The sequence below is a fragment of the Protopterus annectens genome, chromosome 5.part0 (genome assembly GCF_019279795.1).
Source record: "Protopterus annectens isolate FY-2018-M chromosome 5.part0, PAN1.0, whole genome shotgun sequence".
Classification (NCBI taxonomy): Eukaryota; Metazoa; Chordata; order Ceratodontiformes; family Protopteridae; genus Protopterus; species Protopterus annectens.
This window is the reverse complement of record NC_056735.1, coordinates 391,400,356-391,426,613: the sequence shown is the minus strand read 5'-3', so window position 1 is coordinate 391,426,613 and position 26,258 is coordinate 391,400,356. Positions and strand designations below refer to the sequence as shown.

The following is a 26,258-nucleotide window of genomic DNA, read 5'->3' as shown; positions in this document are numbered from 1 at the left end:
TCCAATTTAAAGGCTAAAGGAGAAGATAAAGGCAGACAAGCAGAAATGGCTGATAGATGAACTTTCATAGCCAACCCACCTTTCAGCAGTTCACAAAAGTAAGATAAAGCCAGAGGGACATCCACAGAAAGTGGTTCTATTTTATGAGAAAGACACCAGATGGAAAACCTCTTCCATTTGGATAAGTAAGATTTCCTAGTTTTGGGTTTTCTGACCTCCTGCAGAACCCTAAGCACATCCTCTGAAAGGAGGTGTCTGAAAGGAATCAAAAACCTATCACCCACAGTATCAGATGTAGAGCTGACAAGTGTTGGTGTATGAGAGATCCCTTGCCTTGTGTGAGAAGATCCACCCTGTGAGTTGACTTGAGATGACTGTCCTTAAATGCAGAAGAAGAGAGAACCAATGCTGTCTTGGCCAAAAGGGAGTCACCAGCAAGATTTTTGGTTTGTCCTGCTGAATCTTCAGCAGAACTTTCTAAAAAAGAGGGAAGGGGGATAATGCATACAGAAACATCCCCTTCCATACGAAAGGGTGTCCGCCTTCCACACCAGAGGGGAATTCAACTCAACATACGTAGTTCACTTATGATAGGTTGAAACATTATAACAAGGATTTTAGGTACGATCACTGGTAGAAAAGACATCAATTGAAATCAAACAACTGTAAAGCTGCAATAACATGGGACATGTTTGAAGAAATGTGTTTAAAGAACGTAAATAGCTGCAAGAAAATGGATGCACAGGAAAATGATAAATTTGTCCCTCCTTGGTAGAAGTATAAGCACAAAAAATATCCAAACTACAATACTCCATCTGCTAAGAAGGCATATTATATAGTGAGTAAAATGTCACTGAAACTGGCTACGAATAGTTATGAAAGCAAATTAATTGAGCTAGGGGATAACAAAAAATAATTTTCTTATGGTAACAGAAATAAAGGACTATAATTAGCATTATAAAGGAAAATATCATTATTAGGGTCAGGCTCTAACAAATACATTTAATTCCCACTTTGCTAGTATTAGTAAACAAGTCAGACAGTACAACTATGTGTTCTTACATGAAATAAATAACTACTCCATATACAGTACTTACAGAGGATTTAATTAAAAAAAAAAAAAAAAAGGTTGTTTGCCAAGATAAAAAGTGACAGTAGTCAAGGCCCGGACACTATAGCATGTTGTTTTTGGACTGCATTCTTTAAGGATATCATTACTCATCTTAATACTTTGTTCAGTTTATTACTATCTTATTGTGCGGTTTCCAGGAGTTGGAAATTGGCAAGGTTACACCCACATACAAAAGGGGTGCTTTTGATAAACTTAATAACTACAGGTCTATTAGTTTAATGTCATTAACTGGGAAGTACTATAAAATATGTATTTTATCTATTATTACCAGCAATAGTTTAGCAGGACCATTACTGGATATTTTCCAACATGGCTTCATACAGAATAGGTCACTGTTTGCCAACTGGCTGTTTTTTATGATCTTGAAAGTAAAGCCATGGATTCAGCTGTTAGGGCTGTGGTGGTTTATTTGCCGTATCAAAAGCCGTTGACAGGTTTCCAATCTTTATCATCAATTCTATGATTCATCTCTCGATTAACCAGTACATTGTGAAGTGGGTTCAAAACTAATTAGACAAAAAACACAGGGTTAGGATTAACACCTCTTACTCTGAATAGGAGCACCCCCAAGGATCTGTGCCTCGAGTCTTGTTCAACACAGTATTTTCAAGTTTCCCAGTGACAGATTTATACAGGCAAGCAAAATATGCTGATCATATTAAAACTGTGGCCTTTAACCCGCGGTAGTGGTGCTGCGGTAGCGTTGTCGCCTCACGGCAAGACATTGTCACGTTCGATTCTCAGCTAGAGCGTCTTCTGTGTGGAGGCATGCGTGAATGGGCGTGCCTTCGTTGAAGGTTGTGCGTCAGAGCTGGTAACTCGGCACGTAAAAATCCCCTACCAAACATTAGCGGACCAGAGTTCCGCTGTGGCGACCCCTAATAAGCCGAAAGACACAACAACATTAAAACTGTGGCCTTTGTAACTGGTTCTGTTGTCTTATGTACATTTATCAAGAGGATGTATGTACATAGATAGCGAAGTATCATGGATTATGTACAAAAAGAGAAGTATGGTGTTTTATTTTTTGGTAAACCATCAGTAAGATTTAATATAAATATGTGAAATACATATCTCAATGCACAGTTATAAAGATTTAGGAATTACTGAATGTAATAACTTGAAGTTTACAACCCAGATATGGGTAACAAAACCTAAAGCTTTAAGGTTAGTGGGTTTAATTCTTAAGAATTTTACCTCATGAGGTACAATCTTTCTGAAGAAATTATTTAGTGCATATGCGAGACCAGTGATTGACTACAACTCATGATTTTGTGTCTATAGTAAATGAGATATTCTGATTTTGGAAGGTATTCAGTGTAAATATACCAAAAGAATTATTAAGCAATAACCAACGACATCGGTGTGGTATACTAAGATTTACCCACGGCTGGTGTGGTTTAATCACGAGGGTGAAGCCCAAGTGATTAAATTAAGCCAATCATGGGTAAATCTTAACATACCACCCCACTGAGTTGGTTACTGCTATTATATAATAACATTATTTAAGAAAAAAATACTTACTTTTCTTAAATAATGTCTTTGTATAACGGTGCCGTGCTGTCCTTCTGCGGTTGGTAATATCCTGTTGCCTTTTTTTGATGTACTGCGCATGCGTATGGGACTTGCGTTCCCACGCATACCCAGTATATCAGTACTTTGGAAAGGAAGAAATGGAGAAAAGAAGGTCTCCGTTGCTCTGTTTTTGTTTTCTTTTTCTCTCTTTTTTTTTTTTTAATTAATTAAAAATAAAAGTTCTGGACAGTTTAGGAGTAGGAGAGAGACAGAATGGAGGAAATACAAGGAAAACATTCTATAATCAACATTAATCACCTTCTTTAGAAGGCTAAGATTATAACTTATGGGTCTATATGCAATATGTTATATGCATTTGCAAGGTAAACTGTGTTTTGCTTTTAAAGCACTTTGTGATGAGGAATTTCAATTGATTATGGATACTGAATTGCTGCAATCTAAACGTGCCTCTAGCGGAAGAAATTATAGTTTTAAAATTACAAGTGTAGGACAGCATCAAGGTCTACGTTAACTTCTCACTTCTTGTTTTGATTGTGGAATAAACATTCACACATAAATATATACACACATACATACACACACACACACACATGTATATATATATATATATATATATATATATATATATATATATATATATATATATATATACATACACATCAGAATAAGTCTATAACTTTTAAAAATTCTTTTGACAATAAGACTGGGAAGTTTTTTTTTTTCTCTAACACTGGAATATGCATTTTAAATGGCCTTTCAGCCCTTACGGTTAATTCCTGAACTAAGAAATATGTATCAACTGTTTTACAAACACAGATCAGAGACACAAAATGTAGACTCCAATGTCATCTGAATAAGGGTTCTGCAAAAATTCTATAGTATATCCTTGAGAAACTGTCTGTAGAAACCATATGCCTAAGGAAATGCACTCACAGGCTTGCAAGTGGTATGAAAAGCTGCCTCCCAGAGGTGTTGGTGAACAGGGAGTTTTGATCTTGGTAGCAGTTACTAGGATCGAATCTATACCACTTTGATGTTCTGTGTGATGCAATAATGCACTGGAGAGGTAACTGCTCTTTTTTCATATGGTCGATGAGAAGAGTTTTGTTTCCTGTAAAATGGCCTTGCCCTGGTCAAAAAGGTCTTGAGAACTGTGGAGTGGAGACAAGAAACAATTGTCTGACAGCAGTTTTTGTCTTTCCCTTCTAGTCAAGCCTCCTAGGATACTGCCAGTTTGTAAGCCAAAGGGGTGCAGACTGGAGATAGCAGCTTCAGGGAGCTGACCTTTAACATGCTGAGGATATAATTCTATCCTAAGCTAAACATATCTACACAAACCACGCCTAAACTGAGGTCCTACAGAATGCATACACAATATCACAAAAGATATTTCAGTATGTGCACTCTTCTGTAGCACTTAATTCTTACCCTCTGGAGGTCTAGAAACAATGCTCCATTGGACTGATGGAAATTTTATAGAAAACCATGTACAATAAACAGTTAAAGATTAGTTGCTAGAGGTGTATACGTCTTCAGCCACACCTGTTGAGTCTTGATTTCCTATTAAAAGGTAGTGTAGCCATAGGTATTGCCTTCTGGCAGTGAGGAAGAAAAAAGGCTTCTGGATGTTACAGACAACCAGCCTATCCAGAGGAGCCCAGTACAAGCTGTCAGTTCAGCTTGAAGATGTCTGTGTCAGGGTGGTAGGAAGGTAGACTGTATTACATCCTTAAACGTATTAAACTATAATGAAATATCATGCATACTTTGCTTGGACCTCACCATTTCAAGATGAGTTTTTCTTTGGAGAAGAAGGACCTCAAAGGATTAACAAAATATTTTTCATGCAGTTTACAGTTTTAGAAAAATACATATCCTTAATGCAAGTATTACCAACAATCCATGTGGTCTACATCATCTTCTGCACAGAAGTTAATTTAAGACATGTAAAACTCTCCCTTCTTCATCTGAAGACATCAGACAAGCCAATAATTCTTCAAAGGTACAAATGAAGGTTCACATATTATTGCCTTTGTAACTGAATAACTAGTGTTGGGTTAATCTAATGTGGGCTATTGTAAAGCAAGTAATTTTCCCCAGACACCTTCTATGAACTGGATATGGGACCACAGTGGGCTTAGAATGAGTTGATTCTACCCTAGTCGCCTGGTGACCACCTAGTTCCCATATCTTCACTCACATTGAGGGGTGGGAGAGGCCCAGCAGCCAGCAGGTAGTAATTTGTGCCTTACAGCCTACTACAGTTCATTTCATTCCTGATGTACACACCGCAAAAGTGAGGCTTGTAAGGATGATTCTAGGTACGCATTTTTCCATATGACACATCTTCCATCTAAAATGCTGCAAGATGCTAGGGAAGTTGCTGCATCCACCACTGTTCCTTACGTGCTGAGAAGCTTGGCCTTCAGCAAGTATTAACAGTACATTTGGACCTGATCAAGGCACCCCATCCCCGGGATCAACAAATTGATGACAGTCACTCACTCTTATCTTCCCCCCCAGCTGCTTCCTCCAACAGCAAAGCCACTAATCAAATCTAGGCTGCTTAGGCTAAAGTCAGGGATTTAGCTCTTTACTCCACAGAGACAGCAACTCCAGATGAATTTGAGTGGCTTCCTGAATGACAAAGAAGTAATCCTTGGTAAACAGAATGCAATCAAAGGTCTGAGGATAAGTGGAGAAGCAAGACAGAGTTACATTGATGGAGGCATTGAAACATCCTTTGAATTATGGGCAGCTTTCTGCTTCTTTGCGGTTTCCACTAAAGCACAGTTTGGGTCTCCAAAGGAGCTTTCCAGTACATGGAAAATTATTCTATCCAGTTACTGGACCAGGACCTGCATCGATGAGTCTGATGCTGTAGCTTTAATTTCACAGTGGGCAGACTCAATGTGAGAAAGCCCTATTTTGAAGACCCTGTAGTGGGAGCAGCCAAAGTTGATCTATCATAAGAAAAAAATCAGCAAAGGACTTGCACTTCAGCTTTCCTGATATAGACCGTCACCACTTCCTCTTATATTTCACACATTATTTCATGTTCTTCCGTTTTCTTCTTCACAGTAGATGAAGAATGATCCTTACCAAAAGACTTCTAACCATTTTTTTCAAATTCAAGTATCTTTGCTGTCAGGTACCATGACAAATCTTTAGCTAGAAACAATAAGCATGGAGTGTGGTAATGTATGGGGCTCTCTGCTCACCACAAGCATGTTTACTAATTGACTCTGAAGAGAAAGACATAACTTGAAGTAATCAGTGATGTGAAGAGATGAAAATATTGAAACAAAAACAAAGAAACAACTTAAAGGATAGAAATTCAGAGTACTTTCTTCTTAAGAGCTACTGCTGAGCAATCAATAGTTTTTCTAAAGTGAAAAGAACTGAAGAGTATGCATGGCGATTTTTTTAGCTAACTTCTCCCTCCTCATAGCTACCCATCTGCCTTCCCAGACCCATCCTGTCTGCTGGGTCAATGGAGCCTCCTTTACTCCTCCCAACCCTGGATTTTCTGCAGCCCATGTTCATGGCCAGAGAAGAGATCAAGGCACCTAGTCTAGTGTCATAATGCTACTTAGGAGTATTTCTGTTGAATTCCTCACCCTGTGTACACATCAGTGACAGCCCAATGTGTGATATAAAATGGGTGCCAGCCCTGCCCAACCTCTTACTTTTGCAAGGGGTTTGATGTTAAGAGGATGCCCCAGCCAACCTCAGGCAGCACTAAGCTCTGAAACTCTCCCCAATCTCCACCAGAGAGATCGACCAGCCATTGTGCCCTGGTATGCAGTTTTCCATCCCCCCGCACCACAAGGCTAGGCATGACCATCCTCTGGGCCTGTGTCACCAAGCGCCTAGGCAGAGAATCGAATTTGTGCTGCCTGGGTCACAGTCAGGGCTTTATTCCTCAACACAACTGGCTCAAGCATTTATGCATGCCTATGTTGCCCTTATGGAAGCCTCATATCACGTGCATGAACTCTTTCATTGGAGTGAAATCACCATTAGCCTTCACACAGATACTGATAGCTCTGAAAAAAATACATGTTTTGATGAGTATCTCAGCAGGGAAGAAAACTATAAATATGAATTACTATTAAAGTGCCACAAAACAAAGAAGGTTTTTTACTGAGATAGCTATTATCCACAAATGGGGCACTACTCCCTCAAGTTGACTCCTAGGCACATTATTAATTACTACTCTGCACTGTAATCTAGCTGCTAGGTTTCACTATCTAAGCATTTTTCACCATTACAAAAAAACAACACTGAGTCACATACCTCTTCCCTTCTCTCGTCAGATGATGGATGTTTCAGTTCACGTGCTTTATCATCTTTGGGATCAAATAAGTAAATGTAATCTGAAGAATAGCTGACAAGAATTTCTTGGCCATCATCACTATAACAAAGGGAAGTCACTCTGCAAGATTTATTGCTAAGATGAGCTGGAACAAAGCGACCACACATTCCTGTAGTTCCTCGGCCTACATAATTACCTAAAATAGGAAGAGAGATATGATAGTCAGCCTTAGAATGTATGATGCTCAGTCACAATGCCTACCTCTAAGAATGGTACAATGCTTTTCTGCAGTCAGTCTATCCCTCTCTCTCTCTTTTTTTTTTTTACCTTTTTTAATGCAATCCTCAAGCCCTTATGACGGCAAAATGAGGTTGAACTTTCTTTTGCAGCAGCTCAGATTCCCACTCTGATTACTAGCCCCCATCTCCCAATCAGTTTGTATTAAGCAGCATTAGTTAATATGATCTTCCTTTCTCCTAGGCTGACACTGTGAGTTGTTCGTGGGGAAAAGTGTCTGTGATTCAATAGGTAGCACACTCATCTTCATTACTGGATGATCATAAGTATGAGTTCTATTGCTACCCCAGGTGAATGGATTCATTCTTCCATTACTGACATTGCACTGCAGCTTTAGGGGGGGCTGTACTTCTTTACTATGGATGAGATGTTAAACTAAGATTCCATCTGCCTGAGCTGGTGGTAGCTCACATGGATTAAAAGTATGCCATAGCACTTACTGTAAAGAGCAGAGGAGCTTTATGAAAATAATAATTGTTTGTTTGTCTTTTCGGCTTTTCCCGGTTAGGGGTCGCCACAGCAGAACTCCGGTCCACTAATGACTGGCAGTAGATTTAACTATACAAAATCAGACTCTCTTATTTACAGTATTACTAACACAACATGAACATATAATGAAATAAAGAAACATTTACAAGCACATATTGTTTTTAGAAATTAAACAAATATTTCTCTGTCATGCCTTGCACATTATCCCCCAACCTTCCATCCATAACTACACCTTAATTTCTCCATTAATTTCATGTCCAACTAATTTTTCATTGTATAACTCACTACAGCTGGCTAACCAAAATTTCCAACAACGTATTTTTATCAGTTCAGTCTACAAACTTAATTACTTTCAATAAAAGCCGTATAATACTGTTTTTAATGTCATGGAAAACATTGATTTTGCATATCAAAGTTTTGTTTCTTTCACAGAATTATTTTATTTTATTACATTCTACAATGTGGATTATTGTTTCCTCCTCCCCACAAAGTCTAAACTTTCTCTCATTATATTGTTTGCATTTCATTATGGATTTAATTGACAACTTATTGAGGATCAAGCCCCACAAAAAATCCCTACATTGTAATATACATTTAAACCTGTTTCTTCAATCTCTGATAAACTTTCTCACCTCAGCACCTAACTCTTTCCATGGAGAAATCACAAATCTAAGCCCGCCATTATATTAGTATGCCATTCACTTCTACGTTTCTTTTAAAGGAAAACTTAGATTCCAGTCCCTTGATATTTTGTCATTTTTTTTGTTTCACATTATATACATTTAACCTTTTCTTCTGGTTGCAATCACTAAAAATATTGCTTTATATTGTTTTATTTCTCAATCATTTTTGTTATAATCCAGAGCAAATGTATTACTCTTAAATAAATCACAATATCAATCATACCTAATCCTTCCCTTTCTTGGTTGTAGATAATCCCTCTCTTAGCAGGGTTAAGTTTGGACACCTCCAAATAATAATGTCAAGTCAATCATTCCCTTCTAAAATGCAGTAAGTACTAAAAATATGTTGAATGTAACACCCATCTATTAACAAGAGAATATTTTGAATATAAGCACCCATCTATTGAGGACTTTACATATGAATGTTCATATACTGATTTAATATATTTCACTACACTGCTTGGAATTCCACATGCTTCCATGACTTTCTAAAATGACCATGATAAACATTGCCATACAATTTCTTAATATCACATAATATCACTATTCCTAAACCTCTTTTACCATAAACAGCATTTTCTACTGTTCTTACACTTAATACCATATATACCTTTCTCCACTGCCTCCTTTATTAAATGTTTCCTCCATCACAGTCATAATAATTTTATATTCAATGTTACACAAGGTGACTAGTCTCCAATTCTTTTTCTTGTCTTATTTTTCCCTATGAATTTTATCATACCTGTACTTATATTTTTACTGCACCATTTTCAATTATTCATTGTGTATACATAGGAAATATATTTCTCATTCTGTCATACTTTTATAAAGTCTAGAATCTAAATCATCTTCTCCCAGTATGGCGTTACTTTTCCCTTCTTCTATAGCTTTTTATGATTCTAAATTCATTTTCACTTTTAAAAGTTTTTTGATGCTACTACATAACTTTAACATTCCACCTTAAACAATTATTTTCACATCTTCTTTAGACATATTTCTTTGTGTTTTTACCTCACCTGTTTCATTAACTACTGCTATTTCACTCATTCCCACTTACCTGACTAGCTAAGAACAGATTTACTTCTTTTTTTCCTTTATAATAGATTTTACCTTTATAGCATATCTTTTATTTTTAACTTATTCAATTATTGTATCTCTTCCTCTCTAGTAATTGCATTTATCTTATTAGAAATGCTTTAACTCAATGCATTTTTCCACGTAAATTTCTTTTGCATCTATGCTATTCTTTTTCTACCTCTTGATAAGTAGTTCTGTATTTCCTTCTGTAAGCTAGCCACCATTCCATCCAGCTGTCATAAAGTGTTTGTGTATCCCACTGATACTCCTACAATTACATCCTTCTCTGTTTTGTAAGTTTTAAACAGGCATAAAAGCCTGTTAATCTCTTCTTTCTTTGCCTTGTTTAATTATACTTAAATTTAATTTTCTCCAAATACTGACCAGACTTCAACATGATCTGAGAGCCCATTTACTACAACTCCACTATGTACTTCCTTTTAAGAATTTAAGTAGACCACAAAATCAAATATTTGTCTTAAACTTACTCTTTAATATGTTCGTATCCTGTTCATTACTTATGCTCTCATCACATGTTCTCCTTTTTTCCATTTCCTTCCTCTTATACCATAATTAAAATCAACTATTAATATAATTTGCGTGTTAACACCTAAAAAATTTTTTGACTGTCTATAAACTATTTCTCCCTATCGATACCATTTGTATATGCATACAACAAAACTAATTTCCTTAATAGCACGGTCTACAATATTCAGCCTTCTTGGAATCACAACTATAACATTTATTATACTACAAGCTGATGTCCTGGAACACCCATCTTTTCCTAAGATCTATACCACACTTCCTGTGCATGGAGTTTTGAATGATACATTTCATTTTTCTTCCTGTAACCTAACCGCACAGTCAACCCACGTGACTCATTGACTTCCGATATTTACAAAATAATTTACAGTTATTGGGAACATGTCCTGTTATACTAGATTGCACATATTCAAAGGCAATACCACCAGTTTACAGTTATTGGGAACATGTCCTGTTATACTAGACTGCACATATTTAAAGGCAATACCACCAAACTGGCTATCTCCTAAATGAATAAACAATTTAATATATGCAGCGTTAAAACACATACACACAACAATTGTGTCTCAAATTACATGGCTAAAGTTTACATTTTTTTTTGCTGGTAATTCTCATAGTTGGCATCCTTATCTCCATCAGACACAGTTGCTGTTGCCACATATGTCTATTTCTTTTAACTGACCCTATTTTTTCTGTTTGCTCAGTGTGCAACACTGTTTATGTTCCCTCCAATGCAGAAACTGCCATTAAAAGTTTTAATTCTGCTCTCATCATCATTTGTTGTATCAAAATACTCCTCCACTACTTACAACCAGGATTTTGCCATACCAATCAATGGTTCCTTTTCCTTGATTTAGTATTCCACTGCTTTGAATTCAAACTGACTTCAGCCATAACAATCACTTGAATTTCTTCCCACAGTCTCTGTATCAGAATATTTTTTTCTGAATTAAGTCCACTTTTGTGGTCATTTTCTCTGTACCTGCCAAACAAACAACTGTACTCTCCTTTCCCGGATTAAAGCTTTTCTCCTCCATACTTCCCTCTTTTCCCCATTACCTTTTGGCTTCATCTACACAAAATGTGTATGGGAGCTTTATTTATATCACATTGTAAAATTCAGTATTTACACATCATGAACTTCACATCATTGCAATTTTATTCTTTCTTTTTTAACAAAATAACACACATTTCTTATATTTTAATACCAAACAAAATCAACTTTTCTCTTTTTTTTCACAATTCACATTCCACATCCTTTTCTCCACAACCATAACATTATTCCGCTTAACATAAGTGTACAGTACATTATTTACTATACAGTAAATTCTGACATCTACATTGCCACAAGTTCCATTCTGCCCCAATCAAAATCTGATCCATTCTTTCTCTTTGCATCTTTGTGACATCCTTAGACTCCCTATATAACAAGTCCATGTTTATTTCCTGAAAACGATCATATGTACATTCTTCTTGAAAATTTTCAAAAATATTTTCATCTTCCTACACTCTACTGCTTCATCACAAATTTTACAGCCTTTTATTTTGCTGTTTATATTTCATTTGTCCCTTCACAAGCAGTTTGCCCAACATTAACCTACACAGAAAATCACTTATTTCTTCCACTTTATTAAACCATTTCTGCTTCTCTTTCATAAACATTTAGTTTATTTTATTTAACATTTGTTTACTGGGAAACCCCGACTTGGAATGAAGCCAATTTTCAGCAGAGGCCCGGGCAGAAACACTCCAGATGTGTGTCTTTGTAATGTGGGAGGAACCGGAGCACCCAGAGGAAAACCCTCACAAACCCAGGGAGAAGATGCAGACTCCACACAGAAGGCACTCCAGCAGAGAATCGAACCACAGAACCTCTTGCTGTGAGGCGACAAGGCTACCACTGCGCCATTCGAAAAAACATCTTTTTTACTTATACAAAATGTTCCCAAGTTTGAATGTAATACAATTTCTCCATTATTGCTTCATACTACCATTTTCTTTCCATCCCTTGGAGCCCTACTTTCAATCCCTATAACTTAATTTTACTTAAATATTCACCCACTTCTTATGTTACGTTGTTTCTTTTTTTCCTGTTTGAATACTTGACCACTGTATTTCATACTTATTCCACAAAATTTGTCCTAAAACATCTCTTTTCTTTTGTTCCATCTTCATCAACATTCAAAAACATATTTATGGATGCCAAAAAATAAATTAGTAAAATAAAAAGACACTGGCTTGATTAGCCCCCACCCACTTTTTGTTACAATATAACACCCCTCACTTGACCAGGTTCACCTCTAAACCCCATATAACCCCAAATACTACCTTTAGCAGCCCTTTTTCTTCACGGGTTGGAAAAGCATATACTCCTCCCCAATAACTCAACTTCCCTAATATGTACACTCTTTTTTAAGGAACATGTTAAAAGCTTTCCACATCTCAGTACTGCTTTTAGGTTCCTCTACAACCTCCTCCCACTGCTTCATTCTCATTTCCTGCTTCCAATACCTCACACCCAACACAATTATCTCCTGATTCGTAAAGATATCCCCCGTATTTTGTTACACCTCCCCAAACCCTTGCTTTTCTCTACCTAACTTTAATCCAACCCTCCCTTAAAGAAAACTCCACCCTTTCATACAGTTTAACTCAATTGTTAGGTTTATTTTCTCCCTACAATAGGATTCCAGCATTGTGTAGGTACCAGAAACCTGCTTGTACTTTTTAACACTTTTATTTCCTTGCTTTGGAGTCAAAGGAAGGGAAAGCCCACCTACTTTTTTTTTAAACTCAACTTCTCACATACTTTGCAGAGAAATTCGTCTCCACTTGCATGACATATCACAGACACAGTTAAATCTGTGGTTTACCCTGTCAGGTACTGCTGTCAATCTTAGATGGGCAATTCATTCTACTAATGTCAGGAACACAGCAGCTGATATAAAAAAAGACAAAAAGCTATGGAACTATTTCCACTGTTTTTATTCCAGCGGGGAGGAGAACTTAACTCTTCCCTTTCACAGCAAAACAAAGCAATTAGAGCAGTCAGGAGTTTAAAGGCAATTGTCAACTCTTCTGACAAATTTACATAGCATCAACACAGTACTGAAATACTAAGCATTAAATGTTATTTATAATGGTTTATGTGTTAAGATAACGTAAATGTAGTATAGAAGATTTAAGTAACATTTAGAGAAAAGTCAGTAAATATTTTACCTTGTAAAGTATCAATGCATTTACTATTAGAAGTCACTCCCCCCATACACACACAAGCCAAAACTGCAGAAACAGAGTCATGTGGCAACCCTATCAACTAGGTGCACTTATACTGTTCATAAAAAAGGTCTTTTATGCTTTGTGTGACATCCTTCCAGAGAGGGATGCATATCTGGTAAATGTAGATCCACTGTAAGAGATTCCCACTAACTCTGAGTCAGTCCTTACATTGTCATAATGCAACCATAATATACAGCTGAATTTACATCAACATACATTTACTATGTGCCCTTGCATTAAAAACACAAAGAAAAGTAAATCAGAAGTACTTAACTGTGTTTAAATGCATACACGTGCACGCACACACACGCTTTTGTACATGTACTTTATATACATACACATATACAGAAACACATACACAGATTTTATATATATACATGGGTCTATATGACTTGGTCGACAGTTCATATGATCAACTGTTTATTTGGTCGACAGTTCATTTGATCGACAAGCATTTTAGGTGGGGGGCTTCGCCCCACACCCCAATGTGGGGGGCTGTGCCCCCCACACCCCCTAACTATATATATCAACTCCAGGGTCACACAACATTGGGGAAGGGGGCAAATGCTTGTCGATCAAATGAACTGTCGACCAAATAAACAGTCGATCATATGAACTGTCGACCAAGTCATATAGACCCATATATATATATATATATATATATATATATATATATATATATATATATATGTGTGTGTGTGTGCACGCAATATGTGTGCATACAATTAATTATTTATAATAAATAACATAGCATAGCTAAGCATTATCAATGTAAACATTCTAGTAAATGTTGTTCTATTATTTATTTGGTCATTGTCACACATTGGCTATGTGTTGTACATGCAATCTTTGTCAATGTCTTTATGTCAGTATTTTTCTTTGTATTGATAAGTGCATTTAATATTTGTTATTATGTCTGCCAGTGTAGCATAAGTTGTGGTTGAAAAGGGTCCTGGGACCAGTTCACTTTCCTGGTTAACAAAGTATAAATAAATATGAAATAGAAAAAAGGAGAGGGAACATTACAGAAATAACTGAGAAACTAGTAAAGCACATTTTAAGTCTGCATCATTCATGAGAGAGAAATGCTCCCACTGAAGGCATTGGGAAGTAGCATAAGAGTCCTACAACTTGTCACTTGTAAATGTACAGCAAGGATCATTTACTGCAGTGAAAGTTTTCACACCTCAGCATGAGACTGTGGGGGATGGTTTGTGAAATTTTTTCGAACTACAAGACTCCTCTTACAAAACCCTGTTTTTATCTGCTTTCTTTTGCTGCATGCAGTAAACAGATATTTATAGCATAGAACACGCTCTGGCAGACACAAATTATGCTCAGTCAGGTAAAAACAGAAGCAGCTCTGTTACAGAAGGTGTGTTTAGATGACACTGCTTCATAGTCCTGCCATTATATTTTAATGGCATGAGAAAACAGCAACACTTCCTTATGTCTGGCATGAGTCATATAAATAGGACTTGAAATGTATTCTGGGAGGAAGGAATGAAAGCAAGAAAATAAGATCGCATTACTAAGGGAAGCCCCATCATCCACCATTTTGAGAGAAACACATTAACATTGTAAAAGAAGCACTTGGAATGATTTTGAGGCATTAAAATAGCTCAAAAACAAAGATACAATGAAAAAAAATAGGTGTTTTCCTTTAACATACATTCCAGTGCTCAAATACTTTTAATCTTTAGCATATGCCATAAACTGGGCTACCTTTACTTCCTGCTTCACTTACTTTCCTACTGCTTTCATTAGCACAGCACATAAGTAAATAATAATCCATCTATAGGTCAATCTTGCTTCACTCCTTTATGCACTTTCAGTTTTTATCCTACCCGCTGCGGTGGTGGTGCTGCGGTAGCATTGTCGCCTCACAGTAAGACGTTGTCCTGTTCGATTCTCAGCTAAAGCGTCTTCTGTGTGGAGACATGCGTGAATGGGCGTACCTTCGTTGAAGGTTGTGCGTCAGGCCTGGCAAGTCAGTACGTAAAAATCTACTGCCAATCATTAGCGGACCGGAGTTCCGCTGTGGCGACCCCGAACCGGGAAAAGCCGAACGATTCAACAAAGTTTTTATCCTACCCATCCATTTACAATTATTTACAATTCTATTCCATATATGTTCACATACTGTTTTGAAAACCTTTACAACTTTGTCACTCAGGTTATAACACCTTAACTCCCACATTTCTTCATGCTTTATGCTGTCAAATGCTTTCTGTACATCACACATTACTACTTTAATTTCACCCTCTTCTCTCACTATGGAATTCACTACTTCATTTAATGTCAACAACATATCTTCAGGTTGTTTTTCCTTAGTTCCATATATTTGCATTATGTACTATTCATCCCACCACTTTAGATAACTTCACTTGTTTAACTTTCATTAGAATTTTATAATCCATATTTCTTTATATTACAGCCCTCCGGTTCTTATTAACTCCTTTCTCCCCTTTCCTCTTAAAAACAAACTTTGTAACACACTCATACACATCTTCACTTTACACCCCCCTCTCTTAACCACTCACTTAATGCATTCACAAGTAAACGCTTTTCCTCTTTCCTTACTTTCTTAGAAAAATAATACTCTAAACCATCTGAGCTTGAAGAGCTACTTTCTTTAACTAAATGTAATATCTTGTCTAACTCTTCTATTGCTATTTCCTTCGCCAGTTCCTTATTTCCTTTGCCTGTTATTTGTTGATACCTGTCATCTTTTCTGGTTTCTGTCCTTTTCTCCCTTACACATTTTTTCATATACTTCTCCACTACCTCTAAAATACTTTCCTGACTCTCGACTATTTTGCTCTCGAGTTCTCATACTTTCCATTTTTCCTTTGCCATATTTCACACTTTTGCCTAAAAAAGATATCATCTTTTTTCTGTTTTTCCTTTAACCAACCACCTCTACTTATACATTAAGTCCTTTATTTTTCCCCTACTTCTCTCATCTCTTCCTCTCTCCCTCTGTACCTCAACTTTCTCACCCCCCAAAATACCTCATACTCTAATTACTTACGTACGCTCTTATTCTTAATTTCCTTACTTTCCTACTGCCACTATAAAAACATTTCTATATCTCTGCTTAAATATCCCCCACCATTCTGTCCAATTTCTGCAAGATAACTTTACACTTTCATGATCCTCCGACAGTGGACTAGTTATTTCTTCTTTCATTATATCTGTATATATTACACTGCTTGTCAATTTCTTGATCCTTATGCCTAATGTAATATTTTCCTCTTCCCCATTTTTAGCACATACCACTATATGATCAGAAAGGCCCACTTCCCATTTTTCTTCCTTATCTTTCATAACCCTTTCTGATGGTAATGCATAATCAATTTATGTTTAGTTCTCCCTCTATAAGTAACTACCTTTCTTTGTCTAATCTTAACCTCTCCAATTTCATCCATTTTATCCTGCACTATCTTCCCAACATTTTTCCTAATGTTGCAATTAAAATTTCTTACTATTAAAATATACATATTTGCAGTCACATATTGTTTTAATTTCTTCTAATGGCTCCATCCTTTTCCCACCGTCATCAAATAAGCACACACAACAATAAGCCTAAGTATTCCACCTCTACTTCTCACATATATAAGAACTAGATTACCTGGAATAATAGATGTCAAATCTAACAATTATAAAAACTCCTCTGAACAGCACTACAATTCCTGAACAGGCATCATACCTGGATGCCATATTACCACCCCACCTGCCCCACACACAAGACCCTCATTTTATCATTTTGTGTCTATGGTACCAACCTCAAATCTTGCAAACATAGGACACCTGCATTTACCTTCTTGCACAATTTATGCACTAATATTCACTTTCTTTCTTACACTGTTTGCATTCACTGCCACAATAGAAAAATTATCTTTTCTCTTTCTTTGCATTTTTGACCCTCCTAATTTCAACTTTCTAGCTCTACTTGTTATCAAATTATTCCCCATACTATCCCCAACTTCATCTACATCCTTTTTGTAATGCTACATATTTATTATTTTTAGGAATGCCATATACATGCTCCCCTTCCTGCTCCTCCCCTCCACTTTCTGCATTCCCTTCCACTTTACTCAACTCTTCTTCATTACCGAACATTTCTTGCCATGCCTGCTTATTATACAACCACCCCCTACTTCCCAGTATTCACACAGAGCAACAATATTTACTGCTGTTCTTTTTTGCAAAATTGCTTGTTGCTCTAATAACACTGGACAGTCAAACATAAAATGGCCTGTTACATTCTCTGCATTTTACTCCATAATTTTTAACTGAATGTCCTCTTTCCTTGCACTGTACATGTCTTTTCATTGGACATTCCTGAACTAATTATTATTATTTTTTTTTTGTGAGGAAGACAAAACATTTTTGTCTGCCCCAATTTCTCACATTTCCCCTTTGTATACCCACATTAATTACACTTAATTTATTAGCAATACATATTTCTTTCACAGTTAAAGCAACTCATACCTCCTAAGATAGGGTTGCCACCTTTGCATCCTTCCATTTCTGACAATTAAGCCACACCCCCTGCATAAAGGAAACACACCTGTTGCTTTGGGGTGTCCAAACCTAGATGCACCATTTTTAAATGCCTTATACAGAGATTAAAAAAGGCAGCCTTAGATGATACTGAGCCCTAATTAAAGGGTTCCATGATTCTCCCAAACCTGCTGTCTACTGTCACCCTGATACACACCCCAGTGCTCCATCATTTTCTACCCATCCTTGTCTCCTCATACTATCCAGAGTACTTCCGTTTTGTTTTCTCACACTTTTTCTTACTTGTCAGCTTTTTCCTACATGCTTTCAACACATTCTAACTGCTGAAGACTGTACTGTAACAACTGTGTTGGAAAGGGAAACGCCCTCAGAAGCTACATATTCTATATGCTCTGAGGTGCATTTTAGCCCTTTTCTCCACAATCTTTGGTCTGGAGATGGCCTAAACAAAACTCATGACTAAGGAAAGAAACTAATTATTTCTTTCAGGAAAGAAAAAGTTATGCTCAAGGCTGACAATACTTAGTTACCAGTAAACTGAGTAGTAGTGGCACAAATTGAGAAATAAAAAATGCTTGTGAAGGCACATAAAAGTATATCTGGCATGATGGTCTTCTATCCTACTCCTCTCCCAAAAATGTCACTTTCTGTGCATTCTTCTGGTGTTAAACTGTGACTAAAGTGACAAAACAAATGGCCATAGTCATATATTTCAAGTTGCTGCTGTTACAGATCAAAACAGTATGTCTCCCCAGACACCATTGTGAACATCTTTGAAATTTCTCTAAATGAACCTGAAAGATCAAACAGTGCATATATGACCTGTTGCTGTCAGATACATATATGCAGCATTCCTCCTATCCCACAGCCTCAGACGATAGACACCTGCATATACATTTGATTTCAGTTCACAAGAAAGTGAAAAAAGTACTCGTAGTACTGAATTTCATCTTGTTGCTCCTAGACAGTAGACAGGCCTAGACTGTCTACAGTGACCTTAAGAGCACACCTCTGAGATGTAATTTTGAGGGAAGTTAAAGGAAAATAATGACATTTCTCACAACCAACAAACAAGTTATAGTGACCTTCTGTGCATATCTCTGTAGTTTGACTCTGAAGAAGATTAAAGAAATCATGACTACAGTACTATCAGCTCTCACCACAAACTACAGCAATCTCTTTTTGCCCACCTCTGGTCGGGAACAGTTTTACACAAGGTTAGGCACATGGCAGAGTACCCTACTATGTCACCTATATATCAAAGAGTGATGGCTTCCAGAAGCTCTGACAGTCTAGATCTTCAAGCTTATACCACGCTATCGAAAGATGAAAATAGTGAATGCTATTTCATCGAACCTAAAATATCTAAACCACATAATATCAAACATTCAGAACAGCGATTTTTTTCCCCCAAGGAAAAAATTTGCTATTCCGATACACATACAAACAACACAAGCACACCTAAAAAAACATCAATCCACACACATACACTTAAAATCTTACAACTAACCCTACACTAAACTGTAAACAATATGTAGAAGAACAAAACGGCGCACAGGTGGAATCCAATACTAACTTTTATTTAGCGCTTTTGTCAGCGATAAGCTATTGACTTCATAATATTAAAACCATTACATTTCATCTTTTTATATACTCATTAAATCATGTGACTAAACCACTTATTTCATTAGTCAAATCTCATTCAAAATTAAGAATCAATTATAAAATCAATTAAAAGACAGCAAGGAGAACTAAAATGGGATACATTATCAAAAAATAGTTATAAAGTCTATTAACTATAAAAAACTAACTAATACTTCCCTACTGATGACCTACCAATTCATTAATAATTAACTTAGAGATGATATTCAGCTTATAGCTTAAGATAACTTGATATAGAAACTAATTCATTGAGCCCAGGGGGTTGAGTCGCATTACATTTGAGTTGCCACATCAATTCACGAAATTCTAAAAATAATTCATGTGGACCCCCTCTCTCCTTCCGGGTCACTTGCTCAATAACACTGAACTTGAAGCAATGCTCTGGTTTTTCTTTTATATGCTTATATAGTGCGTTTTTTTCATTGCACTTCCTAATGTCATATAAATGCTGATATATACACTTATTTAAACTATTGACCGTTTTTCCTATGTAAAAACTTTGACAATTCTGACATAAAGCTATATATACTAGGCTTTTACTAGTACAATTAAACCTTTGCTTCAAGTAAACCTTCCCAACTCTCTGTATTTTAAAACCTTCATTTTCCATAATATGGGGGCATTGATTGCAACAACCACATTTTTTCATAATGCCACAAGCTCTAATGACTGGGTTAGCTTCTAATACATTTTTAAATGACTTATCCTTTTTATATACCACTACTGGGTGGTCTCCCAGTTTGTTTTTAAATTGCTGCTCCATATCAAAAAGTGCCCAGTTACTTCTTAGAATGGTCTTGATTCTCTCAAATGATGGACTAAAGGTCAATACCAGAGAATACTGGAATGTTGACTTGTTACTTGGTAATAACTCAGTACTCAAAGCATTGTTAATTGACCTCCCCAATATAGGTGTAAAATGACCCTCATTCCTCTTGTTAACAATCTCACAATCTCATTCAAGATAGGGTCAATAAATTATTTGGGGTACCCCCGTGCCATTAACATATTCACCAAGGTCTCAACTTCCTTCAAGAATAATATGTTGTCACTGACCATTCTAGCCAACCTAACTCCTTGCCCCTTTACCAAAGATCTTTTTTGGTGCACAGGATGTGCACTTGAAAAATGTAGAACAGCATTGGAATAGGTTGGCTTGTGATACATTGTGGACACAAACATGTGATTTACTTTATCTTTTGATATAGTAATATCAAGAAAATTGAAGGTATCATCGCTGGTTTCCACAGTAAATTCCAAAAAATGTGTACTGGAATTTAAGACACCAAAAAATTCATGTAGCATATCATGGTTGCCATCCCATAGAATTAATATGTCGTCCAAAAAATGACCATAAAAAAGACATCTTTTGAATAACTCGGTCTTAAATATAACCGAAGTTTCCCACTCAGCTAAAACAATGTTAGCGAATAAGGGCCCACATGAAGTCCCCATCGCTACCCCTACTTTTTGACTAAACTAGTGTCCCTCGAACAATATAAAATTGTTTTTAAGAACCAGCTCCATTAATGTTTGGAACATTAAAATCCTGGTATGTATTAAAACCAGAGTGTTTGCACGGGAAATCATAGAACATATTGATCCCTTCTCCCTACACTAAACTGTACATACACTACTATCTATCCACTTACCTTAACCCAAACCCTAACCCTAAGGTCCGTCACTATCGCACACTCACCTAACCCACGCCCTAACCCTAACTCACCAGCAAAAAAAAATTTCGGAGAATGTGAAAGAAAACCAATCACAAAAGTTGAGGAGAAAACACTGGCTGGGAAGAAACCATCAGCTGTTCAGCAAAAAGCAGTTCAAGCTCCAGTTTTAGTGCAAGACACAACTTCCAGTAATCTAAAATAAATCAAATGCGCTCAGATCTGATTAAAAAAAATGAAACACTAAAGGAATACATCAATGCAAATAGCAAAAGGCTGGAAAATGGAAGAAGCTTTAAATAGATATTCAGACGAGCTGACAAAACTGCAAAAATCAGAGTTCGAAATGAAGAAAAGGCTAGCTAAGTATGAAACCGCTCAAGAAGAGATGTTTAAAAAAATGGCAGAATTACAGGACGCAGACATAGGGAAAGCCTAAGATTTTCTGCTGTGACAGAGAAACTGGAAGTAACAAACTGTATTAGTTTTAGAAAAGCACAAATAAGCAACTAGACTGGTATTTCACAGCAGGAGTTGTTAATTCAAATGGTACATCATGCGTATGCTCCACACCTGGCCTTAAGAAAGCAGCCCAGACCTTTAATAGTAAAGATACAATCTTACCAGCAGAAAGAGTTGATTCAGATAAAACTGTGGCAGAAGGAAAAAGTACTAAAAGTGGGAGACAACAGAGTGTTTGTGGAAAATGAGTACTCACTGTACACCAGACAGAAGAGCAAATTTATTCCAGCAATCAGGGAATGTTGTGAAGGAGTTGTGAGATTCAAGCTGCTGTATCCACTTATTTTCAGAATATTTTTTTCTGGAGTGTCAAAATCTCTTTTTGATGCAGAAAATGCTAAGGAAAAAATACAAAGTTGATCCAATAAAAAGTGAGCTATCAAACAGAAGGGGATTCTGCTTCTTATCCTTCTGATAATAAAGCCCATAGAGAGACTATGTCAGTGAAACTTTTTCTAAAGTTCCAAATGAAAATGCTTGAGAGACAGAAAAAAGCACACGAGCTGACTGTATGAACCAGGAATACATTAAAAAAATAACCAGAGACTGGATTTGGGAGATGAGGATCAACAGGAAGAAAAACAGCAACTTGGAAATTGATGAAAACATGTGGGATTACAAAGCATTAATTACATTTGTGAAGTGTGACAGACAGAACAAGAAAACCTGGAAATATTGGACTTTTTTTTACTTTATTAAATTTGTAGGGGACTCCAAAGCATATGCCCTACACCATGTCATTAAAGTTTGAAAGAACATTTAAGACAGGGGAATAGAAAGGAAAGAGTTAACTGTAAGTAAAACAAAATGTTGTTCTTAACACAGTTTTTATAATACATGACATATACATGCAATAAAGTAAAACTTTTTCAGTTATGTTTGTGTGCAATAGGGAGACTAAAGTAAACAGGTGCTTCTATTTTCCTTATTATTTCTTTCCTCTTGTACAGTTTTGAGAAATGTGGGTACTGCAGTGTAAAAACAGAAGAAAGCCTGGAAAGAATAGCATGACATAAGAAAAACTGACAGCTTTTTTCTTACTTTTGCATAGGGGAATGACTGGATTAAATCCCTTGGCTTGATTTAATAACATGTTTTAAAGGGAAGCAAATAAATATAACAACATGGCATATTATGAAAAGCTTTTCTCTAGCACATAAACGTTCACAGTGCAATATGAAAAGCTTGCAGTGGAAGGAAACTGTGTATCTGGTTCTCATGTTTCTATAAAGGCAATCAGATAAGGGATCAATAAAACAGAAAACTTCTTTCTTTCAATGGCTATGAGATAATGATTTCTGAAAGCATTAACGTTTTTTTCTAAACCTGGGAGAGAATTAAGGATTAGACAGAAACAGATGGCACTTAGTGGAAGAACAATAAAAGGCTGTATCATGCATCTTAGCATGGATAACCTTCATTATGGGTTAATTCAAGTCTGTAAATGTGGCTGTCAACCTGGGACAACTGTTCCTATTAGGAAGCTTAAACTTCATTATCTGAAGATGTACATAGTTTTGTGAGTTAGTGTTAGGTTAAAAGGTTCTGGGGTTGTTTGTTGTTTATTGTAAGATGTGAACAGGTTCAAATGGATATGACAAGAAACAACTGTATAAAAGAGCAACCTGACAAACAGTGTATGCATTTAACACAAATGCTGAAACTATACATTTAAAAAAAGCTGTTATACACAACAGGTGGAAAAATTACTTCTTATCAGAATGACACTTTCCATATTATCTTTAAATGTGGATGGTCTCACAGATGTATAAGAAAGAAAGTGTAGTGAGCAATATTAAAAATGCAGAGTACAAACAGCTACTCTATAGAAGATGCATTGGGAAAGAACTAAGCATGTGAATTTGATAATGAAAGGATTTCATGATGGTTATTCAGTGGAAAATCTAGGACAAAGATAAAAGGAAGCACTTATATTAATTAACCGAGGATCTCCAACAGTGATAGAAGAGGAAGAAAATAAACATAAAGGTAGATTTGTACTACAAATGGGTTACTAGCAAGGGAGGAAAATTATGCTAGCATCTATTTATACTTCACCTAAAACTGTTACAATGGAGCTAAAATTCTGGGAGAAATAATCAGCTTTCAGCAGGAATTATTATGTAAAGGTAGGGACTAGAATTTGATTTGCAACAGTTATGGATTAATCTGGGGGGGGGGCGAGAAGGGAAAATATCATAAAAAGAGGGTAGCTTTTGAAAATATTTGGTATGGAAGATGTAAATTCAGTAGCAGGAGTTCAAAGAGAATTTACATAAAAACTGGGCTAGGCTAGACAGAACTTATATTTCACAGAAAAAAAGTACATTTAATTGAAAAGCTTGAGATGCATCCAATAACTATTTCAGATCATGCACAAACAACTAAAAAATGCAGGGTAATGAAATAAAAATGAGACACTGGTGCTTCCCCACCTACTTGTTAAAAGGAAGGAATTTAAGGAATAAGTAGAGGAAATTATTTGGAAGTTATTAGGGAAGATAGAAATTTCTTCTGAAAATATATCTAGAGAATAGGATAAAATTTAAGTGGAATTTAAAAAATGGGTGGGAAAAAAGATAAGGTTAAGAAGCACCAAAACCAATTTAGATGGACTAACAAAGGTTAAAGTATTGCAGAATAGGGGAAATCTCACAGAATAAGAAAAGGCAGAATTGGAGAGTGCTAAAGAGAAAGTAAGGGACTACCTCGATAATTTCCATGAGTTTACATAAACTGTTTTTTGATAACTAGAGAGAGAGCACAAAAACTTTCAACCATTGCAATGTAAAGTAGAAAGGGCTGTTGCCAAGATTAGGAAGCCTATAACATGGAAAATAACCACAGATCCTGTAGAGGTATTAGAAATATTTTGAAAATTTTATGAACATCTGTACAAAGCAGAGAAATGTGGAAATCAAGAAAAAGTACAAATGGAAATGCTTATGGAAGAATAAAATATACCAAGACTAGAGGTAGATGAGGCTCAATTACGAACAGTTTGGAAAGAAGGAGATGAGATAAAAATGGTAATGTATAACCAAACAACAGGAAAGTCCCCAGGAATAGATAGTAATCCTAAGGAAGTTTGGAAGCTAGGAGGGAAGAACCAAATAAAGATCTGACAGGTTTTAACAGTATTTTAAAAGGAGGAGAAGCACTGGCATCCTGGAAGAAGCAGTGGTGGCTGTAATAACTAAAGATGGTAAATAATTCATATAGGCCCATTTTGATTCTAGACCATTACTATACAGTATTTTTGTCTATAATGGCTAAAAAATGGCAAAGGTGATGCCAAACCATCAACGATAGATATGAATCAATGTGGTTTTGTGGAGGGGAGGCAAACAGTTGATAACGTTAATACAATTACGATCCAGTGGGAAGCAGAATGTAAGAAAATATCACTGTCGTTGGCGAATCTTGATGCAAAAAAACATTTGACAGAGTCAGCTGTGATTTTAAGAGTAGGGCAATGGAATCATTTGCATTCCCTGATAAAATTACATGGTTGACTAAGAGGATATTTGAGGGATAGGAGGTAAACATTAAAGTTGGGGAGGTTCCTCCTTGGTAAGAAGAGAGGAACCGGGCAGTAGTATCCGCTTTCTTTTTTGTTATTTGCGTTATACTTACAACCACTGGTAAAAAAAATAAGGGACTCTGAAATTCAAGGATATAACTGGTATGTTAGTCAAGAAAAGTTGGTTTCATTTGCAGATGATATTATTTTATACATGATAAAAACAGAAAAGGACATTTCAGTGTTTTGGAACATACTGAGACAGTTTCAAGTCTTTTTGAGATACAAAATTAATGAAGATAAAACAAAGGCAATAGCTGTAAACTATGTACCCACACACAAACTGGTTCAGTAATAACCATATTTATGGGGACATGATAAAATGAAGTACTTAGGAGTATGGATTAAAAAGGATTCTGGTATGACAGCTAAGGATATGTGGGACAAGACTAAATAAAAGATAATACAAAAATTGAGAAACTGGAAGCTCTGTTTTATGGATATTGCTAACAAGATACAAGCAGTGGAAATGCTTTTAGTCCCTTTAGTTTTATACATAGGTCAGGCATATTTTTATCAACCAGAGGAGAAGTTGTAGATAACAATCAATAAAGAGTTGAAGGATTTTATCTGGGAGAGGTAGAGGGTAAGAGTCAAGTGGGATATGGTGAGCCTTTCAATAGGACAAGGTGGTTTGGGATTACCTGATTGGAAGGGGTATTTCAGAGCTACACAGTTAAGGCACCTATACATAGTACAATCACAAACTTTAAGTTATGTACTTACCATAACTTGGAATCTGTGTTGTCCAGTCTCATTCTGATTCATGTATGGTTTATGGATCCAACTATTTGGCCACCTTCTACAGACTTCAGCCTCCAAGCTTGAGCTCCCCCCTTTACCCACAATCCCCTGTACCAAGCATATCATCCTCTGATTGAGTTTGCTGCCCATTAGAAAGAAGAGGAAGAGAAAGAAAAAAAAAAACAGAGGC

General features: G+C 36.3%; 1 protein-coding gene across 3 annotated transcripts in view; it reads right to left on the bottom strand.

The window, feature by feature from the left end:
• The window catches only part of DCAF6 (DDB1 and CUL4 associated factor 6), a 2,031,218-nt gene that overhangs the window by 1,154,607 nt on the left and 850,353 nt on the right, over positions 1-26,258 (bottom strand). For all 3 annotated transcript variants that reach the window (XM_044072358.1, XM_044072359.1, XM_044072360.1), the window contains exon 7: positions 6,968-7,182. In XM_044072358.1, the coding sequence (XP_043928293.1) occupies positions 6,968-7,182 (215 nt within the window). The remainder of the gene's footprint in view (positions 1-6,967; positions 7,183-26,258) is intronic.